The sequence below is a fragment of the Carassius carassius genome, chromosome 3 (assembly GCF_963082965.1).
Source record: "Carassius carassius chromosome 3, fCarCar2.1, whole genome shotgun sequence".
NCBI classification, from domain to species: domain Eukaryota; kingdom Metazoa; phylum Chordata; class Actinopteri; order Cypriniformes; family Cyprinidae; genus Carassius; species Carassius carassius.
The window spans coordinates 37,676,607-37,690,972 of record NC_081757.1 but is presented as its reverse complement, the minus strand read 5'-3'; the positions used below and the strand labels follow the sequence as shown (position 1 = coordinate 37,690,972).

Sequence of the window (14,366 nt, the reverse complement as noted above, 5' to 3'; positions counted from 1 at the left end):
ACCTCTAAAAATACCCTAAACACCAGGAAGTGGCTAAAATATGTTCTTCCTAATAGCCAGAGGAAAATGCATAACCTCCAAAGGCTTCCCATTAGCAAATGAGGTTATTTGATCTTGAAGAAGATAAACAGGACATAGATCATCTCAATAACAAGGTAGTGTGCACCAGAATGATTCAGGCCTGTCTGTTGGGATGTAATTGGATTGTTGCTCTGTGCTGTGCCCGATCCTCTACCACACAACCACATCCCTCAGTTGCTGTATAATTCATACAAATTGCACATTTACAAAACATTACTATCACTTACATACGATTAATACACTTGCCTTCATCGATGCACAAATCAGTATGAACTGATTAAAAGGTTCTGATCTTAAAATATTTAAATAAAAGTATGAAATAGATATTTGTTGTTCAGACCATATACAGTACAAATAATTATTTTTAAAGAGAAATAAGCATAATTACAAATAAATTGTACAAAACAAATAAAAAAGCTGCACAAGACAATATTTAAAATGTAACAGCACATTTTAAAGTGATATTAACGGTTTCATAAAAACTTTATGTTCTTAAAACCAACACAAAAACGTTTAGAATAATTGAATGGAATAATTAAATGAATGATATAAATATAGATGTATATATAACCATAATTAAACTTAATATTCCCCTTCAAAAGAAACATTTGTAGAATTACAAATAAACTGTAAAGCAAAAAAAAAATGTTTAATGCATATAATACATATATATAAATTAATATTATAAAATACATTGTTTATAAGGTTAATTGAAAGACAAATTGGCATTATTACAAATAAACTGTACAATAAGCAAACAAAAAGATTTAGAATGTGACATTATTTAAATGATATATCTAATTCTTAAATGTTATATTTAGGCCTGTGTCGCGATAATTAAATTACCATCTAAATTGCGATTATTTGATCTAACCGCAGTTGTTTCAGACATAAAAAAACAGACAATTAATCATGATATTCTGCACAATCGCCAAAGCCCCAAAACAGACAATTAATCGCAATAACCATGACTATTTTTAGACAATTAATCTTCAGCCAAATTTCATAATCATGACAGCCCTAAATATTATAATATATTATACGTGTCCACATATAGGGTATATATCATGTATATAATATTATATTATATATGCATTTCTATGTGTGGAAGTGAACAGAAAAATATAAACGTATAAATTTGAGCAAAATTAGCAAAGGGTAAAAATAGCAAATAGAGAGCATAGATCGTCATTAACATAAAAATGTATTTAAACAGCCAAAAGCAGAATGGCTACATAAAGCTATGGCTAGATTTAAGCTGAGCGAAAAAGAAACTCATTGGATGTTTTCCATGCAATATCTGTAACTGTATATCTAACATAAGATGCAGCATCAGGGCCAAACTGACAGAGGTAAGGTGATGAATGGCTGTTAGTATGTGCTCCTGCAGTTTGCTGAGGCCTGCACACACAACCTGCTGAAAAACACTTGTCACACACTGCTGGGTTCCAGCTCACGCCAGCTCCACACGGGACAGATGGTTTGGGTTTCAATCTCTCAGTATATCTCACACACATATACCCAGGAGCACATACACAGGGCAGCACTCATAACGGTGGCCACTGACTGTAAGATGTCGCATCAGCTGCAAATATACAGATAAAGCTGTGCTGGTGTTTGATTGCACACACTTTTGCATTTTTGATACACGATCACCCTAAGCCATTTTTTCATTAAAGTCAAAATGGTACAAAATTCACAACCTATTTTACTTCCATAGTCTGATAAACTTCCTAGTATGAAAAATGTTACAGCATAACATGGTTTTATGATCAGGGACTGGCTGGATTATAAAGTGTGAATGGAGAGATATAAACTTGTAGTTGAAGAAAAAGGAATTATGAGATATTCTTTTTATTCTGTGGTGGATACAAGCTTCCATAGGTTACACTCGTCTACATTCTAGCAGGAGATTATTGTGATGATAAAACATCTCAAATGACCACACACAGCTCTTATCACCGCCTCGCTTGCATTCAGGAGCATGTCTCGGGTTTCCTGCTATATTACAGACAATGTCAAAGCTCAACACACACTGTTGTTTCTATTCATCTATCTGCATTACAGAGTAGGCTAAGAAACAGCAGCCTACAAGCTACTCCCTTATGTTTTGCGTAGCACAGAAAAGACAGTCTATCAAAGTTTAATAGGATTCTGGGTTTCTCACCTACAGTATAACAGAAACACAGAGAATTCCCAGATCAATCTGACCTGCTCACACCAGCACACATCTCTGCATGTTGACTAGTGATGTACGCAGCAGAATGTGTTCATAACTCTTCTGCGCCCGCTGGTTGACATTTAAAAACTGAGCAAACAAGACATGAAAGTCATTGTTTTATTTCATGCTTGAAACAGGGACACATGAAAAAAAAAAAAAAGTAAGTAAACAAGAGGGTCCAAAGGGTTTACATGAAGAAATATGAATCTCATATTTTGTTAAAGGATGAATTATTCAGCATGCATTATTCAGCAAAACCTATTACTGTTTGAGCCGTGAAGCATTTTTAGAAGTGTGGGACTACTGTTCTGGGCAAATTAACTTCTGGCTGTGTGTTACCAATGTAATTCCTGTGAGTGTAGTATAGTTATAAATATTACATAAGTTATTCAGCAATTCAATCACACTATTTTCAGGCCAACATGCATTATGTTGAAGTCTTGCAGCTATTACTTTTAAAACAGTGTGTATTTTGCTTGTATGTCCTTTTGTGGAAGAGTACACTTCATCATACTTAAAAAAAAAAAAAAAAAAAAAAAAAAAAAAAAAAAAATGAAAAAAAAAAAAATGAAAAATGAAAAATAGGGAAATAATACACTTTAGAAGAAAATACTTAAGCGGAATCCAAATGTTTTTGTATGCTCTACTTCATGTTCACTGAAAAGAAATTAAAATGTTTAAGAGTTTACATTTATATTAATGCAATGAGTTGGAATAAAAAGCGATTTTGACCAACTTAATTAGAACATAAGTAGATCTTTATATATTATTTCATAATTATTTATACTGTCTTTGAAATATGACTAAAGTGCAATGTTGAATGTACTGACAAGCATTTATGGAAAACTGAAAAATACTTGAAACTTATATGTAATGAATTTAAATATTTTTAATTACATATTTTAATAGCATAATATCAAATAAAATCACAAAAATTATAATCAAGTATTTTACACATGCTTAAGCATGCTAGCCAACACATCAATATAATACATTATTAAATGCATGACATAAGATTTTTAAAACAATGACTTAGATCAATGACTTGATTAGTGTACTCACTGAAAATACACTTAAGTGGCCTTTTATTTGATTGGTATTATATGCAAGTACAGTTCTTTTTAAATATACTTTATACTACAGGTGCACATTCAGTTTTCACTGGGATCACTAAAATAATTTTCTGTGACAATCAAGATCATATAATAAAAATGTTGACAAAACTCATTTCTGATCCCAGGGCATCTCTATTCAGAACACTGACAAAACTTACGAAGTGTTTGACACTCGCTTGGATTCTGAGAGCTGCTCGGTTTGAGTTTGGCATTGCACCTCCATTGTGAGCTGCTGGATTTACTGTACTATCACTCCAGCTTTCAACACAATACCTCTCCCACCCACAAAAGGGAAAGCAAAGGGCCTAAAAGTAGGGGCTGGGTGCCCTCCAGTATCTTTCATCTTTTCATCTCGTCACAGTGTAGGATCAATTCCCAGCAGATGGACAGATGGCCAAAGCTCATTACACTCCACATATCTGCATGAAATCTACAGCCCAGATTCTATTCTTTTCTCTGTGATTTCACACCTGTCTAAACCATCTCGCATCCCTTTTATCATCACACAATCACATCTCACGCACTAGCTAGTCCTGCCCAAAAGCTACAGCTTGAGCAATTACAGAGAACCCAATACATGTTTCTGTATCTGAAGTGTGATCAGAGCGTGCAATTGAATTACAGAACTTAATGTCACCGAGAAAATGCAACACTTCCTCTGAACAGTACTAGAGGAAAGAGCTTTACAGTGTGACGTGACAATCACTTGACTAGTCCTTTATAAAGCAGTGAGGTTTCATCTTACCCTTCAGTGTGAGCTCAGTCTGGGCCTCAATGGATCCATTGGTGTTGTCTGCCATGCAGCTATACACACCGGCGTCTTCCTCAGTGAGATTGAAGATCCGCAGACTGCCTCCGCCAAGCACTTCAAAGCGACCCTTGCTGTGCGGAAAAGAGAAAAGGCACTTGTCAATAAGCTCCATGCAGAAAGTTAAATGTATACTTAGCCCAATGTTAATTCAATAACTGCAGTATATATGGTCCTTCTTCCATGCACAAAATGGATCTATATTGCAAAGAGTGCATTCTAGCAGAAAAGGGCAGCCTCAACATTGCGGTGCGTGGTTTAGCTGTAAAGGTCAGACTTGGTAATCAGAAGGTCTCTGGTTTGATCCCCACCAGGGCAAAAAATTAATGGGTCACCATTGTACCCTTGAGGTCACCAAGGCACTTAATCCCAGGGTGCTTCAGGAGGATTGTTTAGGTAATAATTGTACTTTATGATGCTTTGAATAAAGGGGATTCTTCCCTAAGAGGGTAGTGATAGTAGGGAAATACTGTTAGTTCACATTAGAATGTCAAGGTAACTATATTATTATTATTATTATTATTAATTTAAACCCTGCTACCTGTTATCTAAATACAAAAAAAAAAAAAAACACTGAATATTTATCTATGCATTTACCATTTTTTCATCTTTATTACCAAAAGTTGTCTGAATAGAAAAGACATGTCTGAATTTACTTATTTATTTACTATATTTCAGCCCTGTTACCAAAAGTTGTCTGAATACAAAGACATGTCTAAGTGAATTAATTTATTTAAAATTTGTCTTCCGTAACAAAAGTTGTAACTATTTTTTTATCCGTTACCAAAATTAGTCTGAGCACAAAAGACATGTTGAAATGAGTCTAAATCATCTATCACACCTGTTTTAACTCATCAGCTCATTAGTAGAGACTGCAAGACCTACAATGGGTGTGTCAGATATAGGGAGACATACAAAATGTGAGGTGATAGGGGTGCTTGCAGGACTGGTTTGAAAACCACTGTCTTAGAAGAAAGAAGACTATGGCCATTGGCCACAGTATGAGATAGAGGAGCGGGATGATGGTCTTATGCACAGAGAACACAGGGATGCGGAGTTTGCAGAACCTCCACTCAACCTGATATATCAGCCATCGACTGGCATCAAACACCAGCACGTTAATACCAGCATTCTCACACTGACACACTCCCTATTTTATTTCTCTGCCTGTCTCTCAGTCTCAGACATACAAGTAACCTGAACCATGTGCTGCATTCAAAACTGTGGGTTTTCTCGAACAGTGGTTCCCAACCACGTTCCTGGAGGTCCCCAACACTGCATGTTTTCCATGTCTCCTTAATCAAACAGACCTGATTCAGATCATCAGCTCATTAGTAGAGACTCCAAGACCTGAACTGGGTGTGTCAGACAAAGGAGAGATGCACAATGTGCAGTGTTGGGGGGCCTCCAGGAATGTGGTTGGGAACCACTGTTCTAGAAAACAACAAGCATGTGCTCTCAAAGGTTCTTTATTATTATTTTTGCCCTTTAATGTTGTAAACCTTTTTAAGCTTTTTAAAAAAATCAGTGTAATTCTAAGTGACTGATTTAAACAGTTAAATCAACAGGGATGGGAGTACGATTCATTAATATGCAAGCTTTGTAGAATTAGCCAAAACAGAATGAATGAACACCTAAATAAGAGCAAGTAATTCCTACACCATTGCCAGTACCATATCTAAAATGTATAAGTTGCAGAGTATGGAACAGCACTCTCCTGACAGTGTCCTTTACACACGCCAGACCACAGGAAAACTCAAAAGTCTTGTGCACAGAGAAACTCCACCCTACCTCAACCATCACACATACCTCATCCCACAGGAAAACCAGCAGGTCTCATAAAAGAGGTCTTTGTCCTTTTGTGCTGAAGAACATGCAATGAAACACGTAGGCCCACTGTGGAGCTTTTCCACCTAAGACACGCTTCAGTCTTCATGTTTTTCTTTCATGGACCGTGACATTATTACTCATATGTTCTTTTAGGAGTGTGAATGCTGAAGTTCCACACATCAGTGCCTCTCAGCTGCAATTGTTTCTGCATGTTTCTCTCGAGTCAAGTGGCTTCAAAACGTTAATGTGAGGGAGTGACAACCTAAATGAATTACCGACAATATCCTTTGCATTTGTCATTGTGTAATTTCACTTGATTAAGTCTGAAAGATACACTTAAGACTCCTTGGAACTGCAGCATGTTAATGATTAAAAATAATAAAAATTAGAAAAAAATAAATGTGAAAATATATACAGACTTGGGCGTTTTTTTTTTTTTTTTTTTTTTTATCAATTAATTCGATTTTAATGTTTTGCCATGATTGTATTTTTTAGAAAGAAATAGCAATTTTGAATAGAAATATTACCAAATGTTAGAATTAGACACTTGATCACTTCACTATGCCAGTGATAACAGTAAAGAGAAAAGAACGATCCGACCTCATGTTGGGGCACGTGATTGACCACTCACGTATGACGAGCTCATATCGCTAGGAGCAATTCAGTTAAAAAAGAAAAATATCATTTGAATCATGTTGTAGTTCCATTTTTAAGTTGACTAGTTAACAATCTTTAAAAAAATCGATTACCTTTCAAGCGTTCTGAGAAAAAAAAAAAATAGATTTAAATTTTTTTGCCAAATCGCCCAGCCATACATACTATTATTATTTTATGGCAAATATATTTATTTGTTTAGTCATTTATTCGTACGTTCGTTCATTCATTCATGTTTTCATTCATACATTCACTATTTTTCATCCCTGTTTCCAAAAATTGTCTGAATGCAAAAAACATGTCTAAAACAATTAAAACCCCTGTGTGCTTTCTAGCAATAAACATCAAAAAAGAGAAAATGACTATAAATACATATATAAAACAAAATGGGTAACGGGGTTGCAAGTAAAAGGGTTTCAGTTTTAGAATGTATTATGCTATCATTCAAATTGGGTTAGACCAAATTACCAAAAAATTAATAAAAATAGTGTAATATTTATATATCTGTCAACTCAATACTGCTAAATAATCCTAATTTATTTTCTTAATTTGTCAAAATGTACTGGTAAAAGCATCAACCATTCAAGCCCTGTTACCAAATTTAAATAAATAAACAAATAATTATTTCATGGGGAAACTGTATTTTACCAATAACTACAAATCATGTGGTCTGTAAATAGGCTATAATCTGCCCAGTGATTCTAATTCAGGCATATTTATACTTTATTTACTTGGTTATTAAATGCTTTTTGCTAGAAAATAACAAAAAACTCAAGTAAGGGTTGTATTCAGACATACCCACGGAATTCCAGCAACCTAACAAATAATAAGTGAAGATTGGGTACCTCCTTTCACTTACCATTTCTTAAATAATAATTAAATAATAAGAAGAATTGAATAATAATTATAATAAAAATCGATGGTTTCAAGCTCTACTTTGCAACATGTAAAGATAAACAAAAATGCCATAAACAGAAATAACTTTTCCATTCTGAACATCACAGATCCTCCCATTCATTATTGAACAATTGGTAATTTCCTTGAGTAAGTTTCTTGAAAACTTGCGCAAGTTAAGCACATACTATTCTTCATTCAGGACCGTTTGTGTATAAGGAGTGTTGAGGCAGCTTTTGTTCTGTCTGAGGAGTTGCCTCAAATAACCCAGATCTAATGTGCAAAAGGCTCATGACTGCACGCAGGTTAGGGCTAACAGCTAACGCTGCGTATGCTGTGATGTATATCCAGTGTGCAGCTCTGAGGCCAAACCACTGGCATCCGTCAACAGAAATCCAACACCAAACTACCGGTGGCTCTGACCCAACCTGCCTCAGAGCAGCCAGCCTGTGATTGATGCCGTCATAAGATACAAGTGAGTGAGATGAAAGGCTGCCTTGTCAACAGCTCAGAAGCTTCTGGCATGGTCTCCACCCTTAACTGTTCAGCTCCATGGCTGTGACTCCAAACAGAGCAGCTCCTAATGCTGTGCCAAGACTTGAACGAGGGTAGTGACACTATTCCTCCTGATGCCACCAGCAAAAGTCGTGTGTTACTCCACTGAAAAATCCAGTTCACAACCAGCTTTTGATGGTTTCTACCCTCATAAAGTAAAAAAAGTCACTGATATAATCTATAAGTCATAATGCGTTGAAAAAAAAAACATTGAAATTCCTGAAATGAAAACCATATTAAGTAGTTTGCCATTTTTATCAGGTATATCAGATATATGTGTGTGTGTATGTATTTATGTATTTATTCATGCCTGGTTTTGTGGCAACTGCAGTGTTAAAACTGAAATAGATTACGTTTATTTTTATCAAGGTATGGAAAAATATGGTTTATTGCTTATTAATATTTGGAGAAAAACAACAACGGATATCCACAATACCAAATTCATATGCTGTGATCAATAAAGCCATGTGGTGGATTAAAAAAGAAAAAGAAAAAGAAAAAAGAAAGTGAATGACTGTGTGTAAGTTTTTGAATAATTTTACCTGTTTTATAACAAAGCATGGTAATTCAGGTGATATTGTATGTATATGAATTATTTTTTTCTTGAACACATTTTCTTTAAAAATACATTTGTGAACGAATGATTAATTAATAAATTTTTACATGCATTAAACATATATCCTGAATCAATCATTTATTCAAAAATGTATTTTTTTTAAGAAAATATATTTATGAAATTAAGAAAATGTGTTTTTTGTTTGTTTGTTTGTTTGTTTTTAGAACATGTGTCATTTGGTGTTACTTGATGGTTAACACACTATATGACATTTTTAGAAATTGAAATCCTTCTCTAAAATTTTATTAAAGCTTTTTTTTTTTGTCCCCACCCCAAGTTTTGAAATTTTTATGTTTTGAATTATAGACATTCTTCTTTGTCACTGACTCTTTATCTGGTCTACCACCTGATGTTCACAAAATACCCAACAGATACTAAATCCTATCTAAAACCATCAAACTAGACCAGTAAACCAACGTCAGATGTTTCAAACTGTTGTTTCACTGCAGGGTAGCTAAGACTATCTTGGGCTGAAATGATCTTTTTTTTTATGTTGAACAATAGTTAGGAATTAGCTGCTTTTTAAAGAATAAGAATTCATTATTTGTTAATTTACCAGCATTGTCCAATAATGAACTTTTCGCAGAGCAAATGAATAGTTGTAGAGCAGCAGTCCCCAACCCTTTTAGTGCCAAGGACCGGTTTAATATCAGACAATATTTTCACGGACCGGGCTTTAAGGTGTGACGAATAAATACAACAAAATAAAATGATACGACTGGCATAAAAACTGTGGTATATTGTAAATATAATAATAAACATGAATCCACCATGTATTCGTATGCAACTTTATTAGCAGCGTCCTCGTAACATTGCGCCAACAACATAACATGAATAATATACGAGTGAGTCCATCATGAATCCATTTTCCAAACCGTGTTTTTGTCTTATCCTGAATCAATACGTTACACCTATAATAAGTGTTTATAATCCATTTTAGTCTGGTTGGGGTCGGCAATGCTTCAGAGTAGTACCTGTGTGACTCGGCATAGATGTAAACAGAGAGAAGTAGATCCGGCTACAATGTTCTTCCGCCAGACGCGAGTGCAAAAGTTACCGAATGCAGCTTTAATGTAAGTTATTTATTCTTTCTTGTGCGGCCCGGTACCAAATGACACACGGACCCTAAAACCCTTATGAACCCCTTATTTCTAAATCCTGAATATTATGTTCTCACAGCTGTGGGGACTCCAGTGTAATGCATGCTGCTCTTTTATAGAATAAAGACTGTGCTTCAAATAGAATACCTCAGAAGAGGGAATAACTGAGGATAAAATCAATATGAAGAGCTCCATCTTTACAATGAGTCAGAGTGTTTGTTTTTCCCAGCTGGGCTGAGATGGACCATCATCATACCTTTCTTTATGAGTCTAGCAGGTGCCTCCAATGGTTAACCAATATTTTGATGAGCACATTACTCCACACATGCCCAAAGCCACAGCCTGTGTAAAATGTGCGCATTAGAGGTTTGAATGAACTGGCTGGTGAGGCTGGATTTAGCCCTGGATGTGTCATTAGCTTCTGAGTGCACAGAGAGGCCACTATGGCTGAAACCATTAGTTGACAGTATCGACAACGTTGACAAAAACAAATTGTCGACAAATATTTTTGTTGTCGAGTAGTCATTTTATGCCATATGATCTAATATAAGAGCCTGCAATAATGCGGTTTGACCAGTGTGTCGCTGTAGCGCCAAACCTGAAGCTACTGAGCAGTGTTTGTATGAATATGTTAATATATACTGTGTGCTTTCCTCTTAATAACAAAATAAACATCAAAAACTGACAGCGGTGAGAAGGCAGCAGTTTAAAACGCATCTGATCAATGAATGTCTACTGATTTAATCAGCGAAATAATCAATGATTAGTCGATTAATCATTCTAATTGTTCGATTAATCGATTATCAAAATAATCGTTTGTTGAAGCTCTAGAGGCCACCCTCATTTCTAAAGAGACGGGACACAGAGGAACTAGGAAGGAAAGAGGAGAAGGAAAAAATGGACAGATAGGCAGAAATTAGGGCTGGGCGATATATCGAATATAAGCGATAATATCGGAATAATTTCGGACGATGTACAATTTGAATATTTCGGGAATATCGAATATTTCAAATTCAAGCATACTTTCCCAAAAGAACGCGCCGAATGTCCAAAAAAGGAACCTGTAACTGCTGACTGCTCTACGCCCCTCTACTACGAGAGCTTTAATGATAGCGGTTGCCAGATAACAAGAGTTTAAATCTCAGAATCAGAGCTCCACTGTTACAAGGATACATTTTCTGCCCGGTGTTTGCTTATTTTAAGCAATCTGGCAACCATGCGCACGTGCTCACTCCTCATTGCGGAAGAGCCGCCGATGATAATCTGAAAACACTAACAAGCTGGAATTGAGCGATCTAATGAAAGCGTCGTTCAGCCGGTCTGTGTTCTGTCGTGAGATCTCAACTGTATTGTTTGCGTTTGTGATCGCAAAATAAATGCACTTACTCGACCGCTGATGTTTGAATAGAGAAACATAGGCTATGGCCATTTGGAATTACTATTGGGGAATTTCACTGATATGTTTACCAGTTTCCATAATATAGACAGAGACAATGCAAACGTCTTTGGTATTCATTTATATATATTTATATATAAGAAATAGCCATGTGCTTCAGCAACTAGCTCCCCATCTAAGAGGGTTTTTAGTGTCAGTAGGACCATAGTTTCATGCCACAGAGCTTCTCTTAAAACCACAGACAGTTGACAGACTTGTGTTTTTAGCTTAAAAAAATTAAAATAAAATACTTATCCCAGTTGCATAGTTTAAATTGTGAATTGCATGCACTAAAAAGTTGACAGAATGCACTTTCTGTAACTGTTACTTAATTTGCACTGCTTCAGTTACATATAGGCCTACATGTATTCATTTAATAAAAAGCAGTAAGTGATCTCTTGGTCTAGATTTTATAACTGCTTAAATTAGCTGTTTGATCTAAATGTTTTTTTTTTATGGGCAAAAGAAAATCATGTTTTATTTTTTATTATTTAAATGCAAATGCAAACATATCGAGATATATATCGAATATCGTAAAAAATTTGACAATATCGAGATATCATTTTTTTTTGTATATCGCCCAGCCCTAGCAGAAATGGAGAGAGAGCCACAAAATGCATATGTTACAGTGACAAAAACAGCTGCCACACATTTGGCTGAAAGAATCCTGCTATAGTGCTGCATGGTCTACTCCACAGCAGCGATGTCCTGCCAACCAGTAAAACAGACATCCATTACAATGCAATCCAACCCTTCACTTTTCATTCCAGCAGTGTGCCCGAGTCATAAATGACGCAGATTCAGCCTCAGATGGGCCAATCATGGAGCCTCTGATGCATGCTCCATGCACAAATGGCAAGGGCTTTTGCAAAATAGCAAGCTCCATTCTTTGAAATGAAAACATGTCCTGATACCAATGCTTTCTTCACACCTCTACTTTCTTATAAACTATACTTTTCTATAAAATGGGGTTATTTACCCAAACTGCAGACTGAAAACACATGGGGGTTTGCGAGTTGATGAAAAATTTACAATAAAAATAATGAAAAAGAAAAACATTAAAAAGACTTCCTAAAAATATTAATAATATTTTATTTACTTCCATGTCATGTAACCATTTATGGACATGGATATTCGTATGTTGTTAAATTATTGAAATAAGTATACAATTTCAGAGGGTACTTCAAATGATTATGAAAAGGTTTCAGCTGACAAAAATGTTTGGTGATGACTGCTATACAAAAAGAAAACTAAACAGCCCAAAAATAATAGTAGAGAAATGTTTTGTAGTGTAACAATAAAGTAAAAAGTAATAACATATTTATATTTTAACCTGAATGTGAATTTACACATCTTCGTCATAAAAAAAAACAATTACACATACATTTTGTTTTTCTTCACACAAAAAACTACTTTGATTTAGTGGACAAAGATTGTGTAAATATTCATAATTAATATATATATATATATTTTATTCTGATTATTTGATTTCTATATAAATAAAATAAAAATGTAAAATACTTAATATGGGTGTTCAAAAACTTGAACTAGCATTTGCTCCTCAGAAAACCTAATAATAATAATAATAGTATGATTCCAAGATACATCTGACTTCATGGCCTTCCCCTAAAAACCCAGAACTATAATTCAGAAATCAATGTAAGCATATCAACTGCATTTTTAAATGTATTCTTTGAAAAATTAATAATCAATTTCCATGAGTCCATGCGTTTTTTAATCAGTACAGCAAAAAAAAACCTAAAACATACAAAGAACTAGGCATATTTGCAAATGTTTTCAAGTTTCGTGGCACTGAATCATTTTAAGATACTTAAAATAAGTAAAACAAAGAGATTTGTTTACAATACGACAAAAAAGTAAACATCAAAGTGGTTGATCGTTTTTATATCAGTCAGGCAACCACTTCCTTTTTCAGTTCTTGGCCAAATCAGCCACAATGTGGACCAGACAGTATAAATTAAAGATTATAAATAATATTGCTTGTGATCCAAACTGTAATATGTTATTTTCTTTCTCAGTTTCTCTTTTACACACAGTCCTCCCTCCCACCAGCTCTTTGTGCCAGTCTTCAGTGTTTATCCTTCAGTGAATCCAGCCTGTTGTTAAACTCCCACTAAGAATCCTGAGCGTCTCCAAACCTGTTATTACACATCTCTCTCAGCTCTCTGCCCAGTGACTCTATCTGAAGAGCATCCCAGCCTGAGAGATGGGCATGCAGATAGTGCCAGGGACGGAGAGCAGTTGGTTTGGATTTCCACATGAGAAAAACACTTTTCCCCCTTTAAACACATAAGAGAGTTAGAGAGGCTCCTTCTGTATGTACTGATGGACTGTGCTCTTTCTCTATTCGGCTGGGGCAGAAACCCTGCATCTCCAGACAGTAAAAGTTCAGGATATAGGAATAAATATTAATGCTAATCACCAGACCACAGATGATGTAAATAAAGCCCACCTTTGTGTAATTGCACTGAATTAGTCTTACTGTGGAAGTCAATGTTACAGGTGTTACCAGTGATTCACATTTTAATGAGTCATTATAAATCTAGTTTTGATCTCTGCTAAGTTATTCCATCTACATTTACATTTAGGCTAAATGTAGGCTACTGAAAGATTGGAGATGAATTTTCTTCCCTGTGAAATACATTTTGAAATATATTTGGGTGTGTTTCCAAAAATACATATGTGACCCTGGGCCACAAAACCAGTCATAATTTGCACTGGGATATTTGTAGCAATAGCCAAAAACACACTGCATGTCAAAATAATAGATTTTTCATTCATTCATTTTTTATCAGAAATATGCATTGCTAAGAACTTCATTTGGACAACTTTAAAGGCAATGTTCTTAATATTCAGATTTTTTTGCACCCTCAGATTTCAGATTTTCAAATAGTTTTATCTCAGCCAAATATTGTCCTATCCTAACAAACAATGTAAAGCTTATTTATTCAGCTTTCAGATGATGTATACTGTATATCTCAACAAAAAAAACCTTATGGTTTTGTGGTCCATTGACACATATTTAAACTTCATTGT

The 14,366-nt window shown here is 35.0% G+C and overlaps 1 protein-coding gene across 10 annotated transcripts in view; it reads right to left on the bottom strand.

Annotated features, from left to right (window-relative positions):
• neo1a (neogenin 1a) overlaps positions 1–14,366 on the bottom strand; it is a 154,448-nt gene that overhangs the window by 40,457 nt on the left and 99,625 nt on the right. For all 10 annotated transcript variants that reach the window (XM_059537281.1, XM_059537332.1, XM_059537338.1 and 7 more), the window contains exon 5: positions 4,163–4,299. In XM_059537281.1, the coding sequence (XP_059393264.1) occupies positions 4,163–4,299 (137 nt within the window). The remainder of the gene's footprint in view (positions 1–4,162; positions 4,300–14,366) is intronic.